Genomic DNA, 13,933 nt, shown 5'->3' with positions numbered 1-13,933 from the left:
TATCAGTTGCTGTCAGTTATATATCAGCAGCTGTCAGTTATAGCTGAGAGGAAAACTGACGTACCAGGTAAGGTCCATGTTCCCCTATGGCTCAAGTGGGCGATGTTACAGTTAACAGTGTGCTGACCAGAAAGCTGTTATGGGGTAACAGCCATTTTCAAAATGGAGGACGGAGAATTCCATTGATCACAGTGAACAAACAGGACACAGGAGAGGAGAAAGAGACTGAGGAGTAGACTACACCGGACGAGGTAAGTATGACTTGTGTATGCTTATTTTGACTTTTAATTTTCAGTTCAGGTTTTCTTTAAGCTTTGTATACCTAGGATCATTTTCATTTGAAACTATAGTTTCTAATAGTCTTAGGTGATCGTTAAGGAGCAACTTGTACTGACACATAGGTTGTCTAGCTGCCAGGCAGTCTCTTCTCCTCTGTCTCTGTGGAGTAGAGGGGCAAGCAGGTAGTGCTCAGCTGTGGGTACAATAATACGTCAGTTAAGGTTTTCCCAGCTTGGTCAGTTGTTGAATGGGTGACTACCTGTTAGGGGGCATCTGTACACGCTCTAGAACGTCACCTGAAACCATCATAAATGATCATTTCAGGTGATGAGTACTAGTGGTTTTTTGTAGTTTTACTTCTCACTAATTTGTCTTGGACAATTAGACCATCAATAATCCTACTGTTGCTTAGGAGGGTGGGTTGGAGGAAACTCCTTACTACCATTAGGAGAGATCACTGCAGGCAGTTGAAGTCTTCCGTCAGGATGGATGGAGGACTTAAAACTCTTTGTACATAATTTGAAGCTGAAATACTTTAGTTTATTACATGAAATTGTTTTCATTTGAGTTGTAATTGTGGTTTACAAACTGTTGTGAAAATGTTATGCTCTGTGGTGTGCTGCCTGCATAGACTCTAAGCAGAGCGGGTCAGAAGAATGCCTTGTTTGCTTCATCTGACATTTCTTATTATGCAGTTTCTGAGTGCTAAGCTTGAGGTGCCTTCCACAGGCCTGTCCAGAAATGCCCAGATATGTAGAGTAACTATGGGACACTCAAAACTACGGAACTACAGCAACTACATCCCCTAGTTGCAGCTCAAACTCTTGTTTTTAAAACTGGTCTTGTCAGCAGTAGTTGTGCAGCACACAGTGCACTTCTCCACCACAGCAACCCAGGACCAAAATGACACACGAGATGCACATCAACACTGCAGAACCAGGCCACTCCTTGCTACGCATCCACATCATTTATAATGGATAAAGTGCACCTGCATTGCCATATTTTAGACTTGCATACTCCAGAAGAAACCCTGAGTTGTGGACCGCAGCGCACACACAGAGAAAAAGACTGGGGGTGGGGGCATGTGCTAGAGACGGGCTTGACTCTCCCCTGCTCTGGAACTACCTTCATTTGTGACTGAAATTCGTACCAGACAATTACACAACACATGACTTGACAAAAACAGTCCTCGTTCCCTAGTGTCTTTGAAACTTACCTATAGATTTGTATTTGTTTATTTTTCCTTTTTACTATGCCCTTCCACCTCCTTATTTCACATAACTTCATCCTCAGGGTCATGTGGCCCCTTACCATCTAGCAGGACAGCCACATAGCTGAAGCAACTCCAAGCTGAAATGACTAAGCTCCCTGCACTGCATCCCTATAATCCCCGATTTTCTTTCTCATTGTCACGCCCCTTGCTGAGACAACTACACTTGATACACTGCCTAAGTTAGGGCTGGTTCAGACGTACGTCTGCGTGGCGTCGCGTCTGGGGGCGTTACGGCAGCAGCGCGGTCAGGCTTTCAGTAGCCTTAGCGCCGCGTTCCGATGCGGTTGCGTTTTTGTTCCCCTAGGGACCCGAACGCCGCGATCGTGCAAACGCGCGCAAAAGCCTAGTGTAAACGCTCCCATTCACTTGAATGGGAGCGTTTACTGCGACGTTCCTAACGCTTGCGGTAAACGCTCCGCAAGCGTCCGTCTGAACCAGCCCTTAGAGGCGGCGGGAGGAAAGGCACCCAGGAAAATATAATCTGGACATGGACTTTAAATGAGTAGTACTAAGAGAGGTGGCCAAAGAGGCACAATGCAGTACAGTACAACACAACGCTGGTGGATGAAAAATCGACTGCCTATTATCTGTCAGACATTTCCTTGTACCAACAACTTTCCAAGCAAGCCACTAAAATACATTATATTATTTTATATTTACTTTAGTGAAGAAGCAGAAGCTCTAGCCAAGAGATTAAAACTGCGATTTTACAGGACGTCAGTTAAAGAAGATCTGAATGTGACTGAAGGTGAGTGATGATCTCATGACCTTGTTAAATGAGGGATTCAACATTTATTGTGCATTGCCCTGATGGACAAACTAGTGTAAGTAATTCAGACAAATTCTGAACTGTTAAGTACTGCATCTCTGCGACAGTTTAGAATATTAGTTGACACTAAATGCCACTTAGATCTGTCGCACAAGGCAACATCTGCTATTATTTACTTTAGAGGGGGGTACATATCTTCAATTCCACTATTTAAAGGGCATCCGAGGTGAAAATAAACTAATGAGATAAACAATTGTATTTGTCCTCCTTCTAAAAATGACTTTTTAGTTATTCCACAGTTTTACTGTATATTTAAATATTTTTAAGTTTTTACTATTTCATGACCACTTCTCAATGACACATTCATTGAAGCTAAAATCTATGAAAAATTTACCCTTTTATCTCCTTCCTGCCCTCAGTAGCCATCTACTGCCAGAAAATTGTTTTATAGCTGCAATTCCTTATCAGTGAGGGTTAAAGGGAACCTAAACTGAGATGGATAAGGATTTTTCCTTTTAAACAATACCAGTTGCCTGGGAGCTCTGCTGATCTCTTTAGGTGCAGTAGTGGCTGAAACGCACACCTGAAACAAATGATCTGCATGCTTGTTGAAAGGGAACCATAGATGAAATGAAAAAGCTGTTATACATACCTGGGGCTTCCTCCAGTCCCATACGCTCTGATCAATCCCACGCCGCTGTCCTCCGCTGCCCGCAGCTATGAGAACTGGCTCCCCGCTTTTCCGTCAGTCGGAGCCAGTCTAAAGGTAAGGGAAGTACGCTGTTTGCGTATCTCTGCAGCAGCCGCTGGAGAGATACGTAGAGGGCGCACTTCTCCAGCTCTGATGCCGTCAGTGACGGGACCCGGTTCTCGTAGATGCAGGCAGCGGAGGATGGCGGCGTGGGATCGATCAGAGCGGATGGGGCTGGAGGAAGCCCCAGGTATGTATAACATTTTCATTTTCCCGTCTAGGTTCATCTCTGGTTCCCTTTGAAGGGCTGTGGCTGAAAGTATTAGAGACACAGGATCAGCAGGAGAGTCAGGCAACTGGTATTATTTTAAAAGGAAAAATCCACATCCTTCTCAGTTTAGGTTCCCTTTAAGCTATAGTCCGACCCTGTCCCGACCCAGAGAGAAACGGTCACTTGCATACCTGATTTTTAATTCTCAGGCAGAGAATGAAAAAAAGGAAAACAGCCTAGTTATTTGTGTGCTTGACACTGTGTACATACGTGTCTGTCACAAGTCACCTTGGATGTCCTTTAAAGCTGTGGTATTGTGCACAGTTGTACCTGCCTCACAGCCTGACATGAAACTAGTCTCCCAAGAGTCAGATTGGCTGATGAAAGCAGGGTCATGCCTTCACGTCATTCACCTAACTATAAGCCCGCTGCTGCTTCTGTGCAAATCTGCTGTGTAATCAGGAGTGTGTGTGGATGCTTTCAGTATCTGGAAGTACTGAGAGCAAAGTGACCTGCTACAGTTCCTTTTAAGCCAGTTTTTCCAAATATTTACTACAGAGAGAATGGTAAGGACTGCCTGAACTAGCCACCCGTCATCTCGCGCAAAGGATTTCTGCAAGCATGCAGAAAAGCATTCCGCAGCTTTCGATGGCTTCTGGCTGATTTCAACATTCTTCACCCCCACAGGGGAATGTTGGAGTGTGGCACTAAATGACCCTGAAAGCAACCTGTTGCTTCCAGGGTCGCCTCAAACAATGGGAAAAATGGGGATCAAAATGTGTTTGCTTAAAGAGACACTGAAGCGAGACTAAATCTCGCTTCAGCTCTCATATACGTGCCCCTGCTAAAACGCCGCTATCCCGCGGCTAAACTGGGGTCCCTTCACCCCAACCCACCCCCCGCAAAAGATGGTCGGAAAGTTGGTCGTAGAAAATCTCTTCCTGGAGGCAGGGCTAACGGCTGCAGCCCTGCCTCCAGTCAAGACAAGACAAATAAGACGCGCATCACCACCTCTCCCCCGCCCCTCTCAGTGAAGGAAGACTGAGAGGGGCGGGGGAGAGGCGGAGATACGCGCTGACAGACGCGCGTGGGGCAGGGCTGCGGCGGTCAGCCCTGCCCCAATGCGGAAGCGCTCCCCCGCATTACGGAGGGGGTTTGGGGGGGACAGGGACCCCCGTTAAGCCGCAGGATAGCGGTGTTTTAGCAGGGGCACACGTGCCCCTGCTATATATGAGGTCTGAAGCGAGATCTATTCTCGCTTCAGACTCTCTTTAAACAGTACCAGTGCTGCCCATTCATTTGAAATGGCAGCACTTAACGACGAGCACCATGGCCAGCGGTAAACGTCGTATATAATGCAGCCATACCCATAGTAAACACTGTGCCAAGTTTGACACTCTTTTCAAGTAACGGTGCACATGCGACTGTATTATATGCGCTACTTTTTCAAATTTAGTCAGCCATTTTTCCTGTTGAGTTTCTCTGTATCAGTAATATTACAGATGCTTCTGGAGACATAAAGAGAGATGTTGTGCGCACCCGACCCAAGAAACCTTTTGTCACATCTCTCCCATGAGCAATTGCAATGTGAATCACAGAAAAGCATGATAATGTTCTTTAGTGTTAATTCACTTCATTGTGTTTAGATTTTCTTTATTAACTTTTTATTGTACCAAATGCATATACCATGTAATAATAGAGCTTAGTATGATATTCCAAAGTAGTAAAATATAATTCAGAACGTATTATTACAGTTCCTTACATATTGCCAACACCTCGTGCAGCTTTTTACTAAGTATACTAAACAATTCCCAATACCGTGCTATACTCCTCAAATAAAACTTCATGTACTCCAGCAAAATAACTTTCATTTCACAGAAAAAAGCACTTCAAATATCAAAAAATGATAACGTTTTCTATCTAAACTTTACTTGTGGAGATTATACTCTATTGTATTTTTAAGGAAACCCTCCATATTGTTTGATATGTTTTGTATATGTGCTGGGCAGTTAATAATATCCATGTGTTCTTATTTAGTTTTTAAATATTTGGCTGAGAAATATCTGCAAAGGCTGAAACAACAGACTGCAGAAGACACAGAAGTCATGCACTCAAGCGGCAACAAAATAGGTAAGCTTTGCTGTTGATGATTTACAGGGAGCAGATCTAGGTGAATTCACAATGGCAAATGGACTGAAGAGGAGCACTTTACTTCCACCCTCTTGCCTAGGATCTCAGGATCCCTGGCTTCATGCTCCTCAGTGATTCCACAAGCTGCATGAAGCACCTTCATTTCTGTAAGGAACATGCTTGTGAAACCGTACACAGCAAAGTTCCCGTTATTCAAATCTCAGGCAAAACTCTGCTTCAACTAAACGGAAGGTGGATAATGGGGACAGTGTTTTGGGGGTTTGCAAAACATTGTAGTGTAGAAAATACTTAGCCTCCAGGTGCTGTCTTCTACCCATCCTGCAGTTCCCTTCAGCTTTCCAGCGATCATGCATGCCTCTTGGCGTGTCACCTGCAGGTCAGGTGGCACACAGGACATGGCTATCATAGTTTCATAAAGTATATTCTCAAGTTACTCAGTCTATGCTAATGACAATGGACAGTCCTCAGTGGGCACTATACATCACATAATGCTGGGTAAACAGTGACTGTCAATATGAAAGGAACTGTGATAGAAGCATGGAGAGTAATGTTAGTGTCAGGGTCCTTCAATTGATGCAAACACAGACCACTTTTCAGTGAAACTACATTGCACTTCCTAGTAACTAACACCGTTACTAGCTGCAGCATGAAACACAGTCTCCCTGACATCCCCCCTGCTACAGACACACCTCTTCATGATGAAGTCACTGCCAGGGGTGGGACTTACTCTGAAAGGAGGGAGGGGACAGGTAGACAGCAGGCGGTTTACAGAGAAAACCCTCCCCTCTTCCAACTTGCAGCCTCAACTTTGCATTTCATCTTTATATTGCAAAAACTAGCAACAACAATTTAACAATCTCTGCTAGGAATAAAATAATGGTTTATAAAATTCAATGCAGAATTATGCATATTTATGCAGCTTGAGAATGTACCAATCAAATGCCACCTTGGCATGATTTGATAGGTCCATTTTTAGACGGCATGAATCTGCACAATCTTGCATCACTGTGAGCTATTAGCATTTCGTTGACCATCCATCATCATGTGATCCTCTAGTTATCTAACAGTTCACAGAGAGAATAGCATCCCCCTCCCCACCGCTGCTAATTGGTTTTGATGGTTCAGGTTACCTGAGTTTCCAGATTTCATTTATTGATCTTATTGATCATTTATTGATCTATGCATCATGCAGTCCGAGGCTGGCACCACGAGCGGTACAGTCAGTATAAAAGCTTACAGTTGATGCTTCCAACAGGTTATTTTCAATCTGTGCGCATGTAATCTCCACATCAAACTCAAAATGATATTTAAAAAATATTCTCCACATCACATACATGGAAATTACACATGCAAAAATGTATCTACACTGACCTGTACCTTCGATTGAAATAAATACATGACATGCCCAAACCAAATGTGGAACATCAACACTAAATAGAACCTCGTGTGAATATTCAAGTTTATCTCAAGACAAAAAATCAACAATAAAGTGATAGAAACACAGCGTATAAGATAACATCGCACAAAAAAATGATGACCAGCATCGGCTGTTTCTTAAAAACTAGAAATGTGAACTAAACATTGCCATGACATCCGGGAGTTTCCAAGATGTAACTATATCTCAATTGTATTCATAGCTCTTTGCTGCATACCAATGGATGAAGGTCTCCTTCAGACATAGCTTATGCCTTTATTGCAGCCCAATCTGCCCACACAACGGACAGTCGCCGTTTCAAACGGATCAACCGTTCTTTGTCAAGTGCTATCACTTGACAAACAACGGTTGATCCAATCGAAATGGTGACATCTTGGAGACTCCTGGATGTCATGGCGATGTTTTGTTCACATTTCTAGTGAATAAACAACCTGCTTTTTAAGAAACGGACAGTGCTGGTCATCATTTTTCTGTGGATCACCTCAAGTCTGTGCTAGCCACACGGACTAGACCTGGCACGACCATTGGAGCAAGAAAGGTGTGCTGGCTGAGAAGTACAAATAAGATAACATTGCATAGTCAGAGGATACCTACCATGGAGCCGTCAGCTGCTCCAGATACTGGTGCATATCTTATAAATTAAAATGCTGAGGCCCTGAGCATCCCTATTGGTCAGTGCAAAGACCCTTAGGTAAGGTGAGCAAAGGAAAGGGACATCCCACAACACTGTTAGTAACTGTATTCATTTTTATAGATTTCTCCTTTATCTCTGAACAACAGATTGTTTGTTGTTCAGTATTTATAGCAAGTGGCTTCTCATCATATATTTTTAAATTGTATGCAAAGTTTATATTGTTGAGGATTACTTCAAGTAGTTTTACTATAGGGTCATGTTTAAGAAAACCTGTAATAAAGAAAAGTGCCCGGGGGGGTTACTTTCCTTGGGAGGGGGAAGCCACTGGATCCTAATGAGGCTTCACCCTTCCTCCTGTGCAAGCAGCACCGATCCACTCCATTGTTCAGTAGAGCTGACCTGAACGGGTTCGGCAATTTCCGCTGGAGCCCGAGGGGGTAAGCTGGTACTGCGCCTTCGCTGGATCTTAAAGGTAAGTGTCTCCGCGTGCTGCAGGCGCTACTGCACCTGTGAGCATCTTTTTGGATGTGCCAGCACTGGATCAGGGCTACACAGGAGGACGGGGAAGCCTCATTAGGATCTAGAGGCTTCCCCCCCGCCAGAGGTAAGTACCCCTTGGGTGCACTTTTTCTTCCTTACAGGATCTCTTTAAAGTATGTACAAGCTTTGCTTTGTCCACATAATTTGAACAGGGTCAAGAATGTGTTGCCAGGGCCTAGCAGTAGCAATAGCAAGCACACGCTGCATCTATATTACACATGCCTGCTCCTTCCATGCTGGTGTTTTTGCAGTGTAGGATATAATGGTCTCTCCCTTGAAGTGAATGGGTGGCTATTTACAAAACCTGTACATTGAGGGAGCAGCTGGGCAATATGTACATGGCCTTTGTGCTGGCAATAGTTCATGTAAATAGTTCATGTCATTTAATTTAGGGACATTTTATAGGCTGCCACTAAGCGGAAACAACAAAACATTCATTCTAATTTTGTAAATAGGGCGATATTAAAAAAAGTATACATACCTGGGGCTTCCACCAGCCTCCTCCCAACTGATCACTCCCTCGCCACCATCCTCCACTTCCTGCAGCCTCCGCAACTGGCCCCGGTAAGTCGTCCATTCGAGGCCAATCAGCACAGGTGTAGTCCGGCTGTGCACCCTCCCCGTCACTGTCCTGAGGCCATGAGCGTTCTGCACCTGAGCAGTACTACTGCGCAGGCACAGAACCCTCCCGGCTATGGGATCGCGACGGGCTGCGCATGCCAAGTATGCCCTGGACTGGAGGACTTTCCGGGGCAATTTGCAAAGGCTTCAGGCAGCGGAGGACGGCGGCGAGGGAGCTATCAGGGCGGAGGGGGCTAGAAAAAGCCCCAGGTATGTAACAACCATAACAAATAAGCATACAAATTCTAAAACATACTTAAAACAAAGTTAGCTAGATAAAAAACAACTAGAAGGTTGATGCATGTTGGGCTCATTTGTTTTCTTACATTGAATTGTGCTTGTCAGTGTAACTGCATGTGGTGTTTTTATGTCCAGGGGTATTTAACACAGCAGGTGGCAGCCACTCTGGCCAGAAGACTAACACTATGAATGGAGGAAATGTAATCAGCCTAAGGCCAAATAAGCAGAGGACTAAGAAGAGCAAAAGTCCTTTTAGCAGCTGTGTCCTGCTCTAGAACTGTTCTGGAAAAGAATTATGAAATAAACTGCAAATCGGGGACTACAGTGCAATTACCATTGTTCAAGAGGAATACAGCCACTTCCACAAACTTCCAAGTACATTTTTATCTGAATTTGGACCTGTCAAGAGAATGCAGTAAAGGTTACCACAGGTGAAAGGTTAGCTGCTAAGCTTATCAGGCCACCTAGTGTTTAACATTGGTATCACAGCTGGTGCACTGTTGAATAGTTACTCGAATGAATCACTGCTGCCCTGTTATATTTCCCTTTTGTAAGATGGAATTAGACCCATTAATTGGTACTTTTCTAGTATTTAAGGTTAATTAGCTATTTAATATGAGGAATTCTAGGTCCTTTGTTGCAACCACCATGAGCTAACACTTTAGTGGTACTTGTGCAATATTAATATGACAAATCTTTTCTTATATATGGTCTAAGGAAATATATTTAATGCCATCCCACAGTGGATGTCCATCATCGTTTTTCATGAAATCAGATATTTATAAAGAGTTTAGTATTTTAATATTCACTTAGAAAGGGAAGTGCTGAGGAGGTTTTGATTTAATGACCTATAAATGTCTCTGGACCTTAAATCCAAACTTGTGTGCATCGTGCCAAAATGTTTTGATGTTGAGATGTTTTCTTTTTTTTGTATTGTTTGACTGTTTTAGACATCATATGAACTCTAACTAGTTTTCCTTCATTAACAGAGGTGTTATGAGGATACTGGGCTGAGACTGCACATTGTATGGTGGCTAAAAGTGTCCACTAATAGTCCAGTCTCTTTTTGTCCAGTCTTACCATTTCTGTATAATGTAAGGGACCACCTACTCAGTCTTACCCATCTACTTCGTAGATGTGGTAAGATTGGACAAAAAAGATTGGACCATTAGTGGCCACCTTAAGAAACACAATGGAAGAGAATTACCAGATGTGCTATTAAATTTATCTATAAAGTCATCAGTCATGGTGTCGGCTATCAATCTGTTGTGCAAGCACAAAAATCTGCTCCTTGTTTGAATTATCCTCCCAAACAAGTAGCGTAAGCTGACGATAAATGTTAGCGGATCATCAAGAAGTCACATATTTTATACACATGCCTATAAACTACACCGCTTGCCTTTGGGGCTTTACTACACATTCAGTCGGGCAGAGATGGTCTCTGAGCCTGTTGTGGATTAGTGCATATGGCTCCTCAGTTATATCTGGAAACAGGAGTATTTTTATGAAAGTCCAGATTCTCCCTTTTTTATACCCTGGATATATTAACTGTTTTTCTTTTTCTTTTTTTTTTACAAAGCCAAATCAAAATGACAGTGAAACTATAACTCAATGCTGCTTGCCCCCACATGATCACTGCTTTACTCCTCCCAACTTATAATTACGAGCTGACAGCATGAGTCATTACAAGGGAGGGGTTAGGCAGAGATCACATGAGTGACGGCAGCAGTCCGGTTACACTGAGCTTCATATGTGTTATTGCTACAGCTTAATTTCTCTGTAATGTTGAGGTGGCCGTAAAGAGGGAATAGAACTATCAGAAGAAACCGCTACCGTGCTTTTATTAAACACTTCTGTTTCTAATACACCTGTGGATTTATATGCTTGGGTCTCTTTCTGTAACATGATGGATGTTTGGAGTGGACACAGGAAAAGTGCTGGTGAAGCTCCACTTTTGTTAAATAAATAAATTACCACGACCCATATTTGTGCTGTACAAGTCATTTTGTAATTTAAAGAAGCACTTGCGGATGTGCTAGATACAAGCATCACCCGTAGTTACATCAGATGCTCCAATTGATCTGATAGTTCTGTTCCTTCCCTTGCATACAGTATGCGTTGAATGTGTCCTTATAACTGTAATACAAATAATCTGTTTCTTTTATCTTCTGAATCATTCAAATAGGTGAGTCATTTAGCTTTTTAAAACCGCAAAAGGCTTCCCTCGGTGTTGAAAACAGAATGAATTTCCAATGGTAGAAAACATTAAACTGTATAAAAGTTATAAGGCTTTGTAAGATAAGAAATGTATTTAACAAATGTTGTATAAATGGTTAAAAACAAGTTAAAACTCACCTTGTAGGAGCTGCCAGTGTTGCAGTTCAGTCTCCAGCGACCATCTCGAGGTAAAAAATTGCATATTAAGCTAATAAATGAAATAAGTAAAAATATACATATTAAACAAATGCATTACATTATTATTAATAATAATAATAATAATCTTAATAAAATAAATAAATTGCCTGCTTTACTGCGCTCACAGGGCTGCGGGTTAGAATGTATTCAAAATTAAATGTCTTAGTGATGCCAATGGGTGGACAGTGATTGATGTCCCAGTATACCACCGCAAATGGAAAGACATAGGCATTGAACATGTACTATTCTGTTTTTATAAGGGGGTTTACAAAAGTACAGTTATATTCATCACTGTTTACAAAGGAAGAGAGCAGCGACTTGGGACTAGAAATTGTAAAAAATGTGGTCACTGAACTGCTTCCTCCAAATGAAGTTTTGTAACTACATTATACTAATTATCATACCGATCATTATTCAGACCATGTGTTTTGATGTTTTTTTTTTAATTGTCACCACTGACCCTCCATTCCTTGAGTGTGGACTATCTGGGGGTAAATGCGCACCTTTCAGCAGCCAGACTTAAGCAGCCCCTGCAGCAAGTATCTGTGCATATCACAGAGGAAAAAGCGGGCACACCCAATCGGCCCGGGTCTGTTGAGGCTGCACGGCTCCACCATGCTGTCCCAAGATGGCTGCGGCTCCCTGGCCTGATCACAGGTCTTATTTTCTGGCACAGGCCCAGACTGGGGCCAAGCCCCCCAACCCTCCCCCCCCCCCCCCCCCCCCCTTCCACAATGCTGCTTTTGTAAGTGTAGCAGTTACTTCTTCTGCTGCTTGGATGAAGAGCTGAGGTAAATGATGTAAGGCGATTTTACCTCACAGGTTTACAGTCCCCTCATAATTCATTAAAACATACCATTTTTTATTTTACATGTTTAATGAAAGTAATTTTGTTATGAATTTTTATCATTTCCATTACATTAGTTCTGTTGGAATTTTTACTGCCACCAGGTGGTGTCAATACACAAAAAAGTGTTTTTTTTTTTTTTTTTTCTTCAACCTGTCACACGCCCAAACTAAAACAAAAACATCCAATGTGGAGGCAGAAAGAATGGGCAGCGCAGAGCTAAGGCCCACATTAAATAACGCGTGCGCGAAGCCGATTTCGTGCACGCGTTATGACATGTGGCGTGATGTCAGGAATTTGTGATGGGACGCTGATAAGCGCCGGTAGTTCTAATTCACTCAATGGGAAACCACCGGCGCTGGACAATACAAAGCTCCCAGATGCATAACAAGGTAACGCTCTGGAACGCTTTGGCTTCAATTCATCAAGCATTACCGCATTCGGTAATGCTGAAAACAGCTGAGTTAACGGAGCACTTAAGAAAATGTTAATTCATCAAAGCTGTTACCGAATGAGAAGCTGAAATGACAGAGCAATGAGATAAATTACCGAATTGTGCTCAACACATGTCAGCAAATGTCAGTAAATGTTAATTCATCAAGGTTACCACATTCGCTAGCACATTCGGTGTTTATCTCCAGCTCTCCCCTGTCGTTACAGGCTTCGAAAGCCTTCTGTGGGAATGTTTTCATGATTAGCAGGAGCAGGCAGCCAATAGAAACAGCCCCTGTTCTCCTGCAAGTGCCACTGATAGGTGCTGATAGGTCACAGGCTTCTCCACACAAGCTTCCAGACCCCCCAGGCAGTGAGCAGAGAGAACGGTGGTGTAACCCTTTGAGTCCCTGTTTGAATATGCAAAGATGCAAGTGGTGAAATCACCAAGCATGGCATTTGTAATGTCTCCAGGAAGTTTATCTATGTTGTGGCAAAGAAGTAAAATGTTAAGAAACACTGATGGACAGATTCAGAGCAGCAGAGGCAGTATAAGTAACAGTAAATATAACACACGTTTACATGTAAAGGGATGTCTGGATGCCTTCTATTGTTATCAGCTTGTAACAACACAGAGACATTCCAAGCTGCTTCACCACTCTGCTGTTATCTAACAGCCTTTGATGAACTGAAGCCGTAGTACTTCGGTAACTTAACGAACCTCTACCACACATGGGAAAATATTGATGAATTAGCACAGTGAAGTGTAAAATACCAAATGCGGTATTTTAAGGACTGGGATTTTGTTATCGAACACCCTTTGATGAATTGAAGCCTTTGTCTAATAGACTTTCATGTCACCTTTCTAAACGCATCCTAGGAGCAATTGGTCAAAACGCACAAATCCGCTCCTAGTGTGAAACCGCCCTAAGGTGAGTTTTAGGGGTGTTTTGTTTTTTTTTGTTTTTTATACAAAATGTTTAGATGATTTTCTTATCTACAAGGCCAAATAACTTTTGTACAGTTAAATTTTTGCTAAGAACAAAAAATGTATTCTGTTTTCAACACTGCGGTACTTGTCTGAGGATTTGCGGTGACTAGACTAGTGTTGAAATTTCTAATGAGTATAAATTGTTATTCCTATTGAATGCCCATCCTAGTGAAACTTCATGAAATCATCCTTTTTAATGTTTTTTTTGTTTGTTTGTTTTTTTTCATTTTTATACTGCAACCAGCTAGGAATCTCCAAACTGTCCAAATGTTAAGACTGCAGTTTTTACCACCATAGGAACTGAACTCATTTTGTTGTACAGTGCAGGAAACCTTATATTACAT

At 42.5% G+C, this 13,933-nt stretch overlaps 1 protein-coding gene across 1 annotated transcript in view; it reads left to right on the top strand.

Moving 5' to 3' along the window:
* RAB23 (RAB23, member RAS oncogene family) overlaps positions 1–10,830 on the top strand; it is a 42,580-nt gene extending 31,750 nt beyond the window's left edge. The window contains exons 5-7 of the mRNA XM_068281426.1: positions 2,218–2,300; positions 5,321–5,413; positions 9,040–10,830. Coding sequence (XP_068137527.1) covers positions 2,218–2,300; positions 5,321–5,413; positions 9,040–9,179 — 316 coding nt within the window. The 3' untranslated portion in view covers positions 9,180–10,830. The remainder of the gene's footprint in view (positions 1–2,217; positions 2,301–5,320; positions 5,414–9,039) is intronic.
* The last annotated feature ends 3,103 nt before the right edge of the window (positions 10,831–13,933 follow it).

The sequence above is a fragment of the Hyperolius riggenbachi genome, chromosome 4 (genome assembly GCF_040937935.1).
Source record: "Hyperolius riggenbachi isolate aHypRig1 chromosome 4, aHypRig1.pri, whole genome shotgun sequence".
NCBI classification, from domain to species: domain Eukaryota; kingdom Metazoa; phylum Chordata; class Amphibia; order Anura; family Hyperoliidae; genus Hyperolius; species Hyperolius riggenbachi.
Note: the sequence above shows the minus strand (reverse complement) of the source record. Positions and strands in the feature narration are given on the sequence as shown.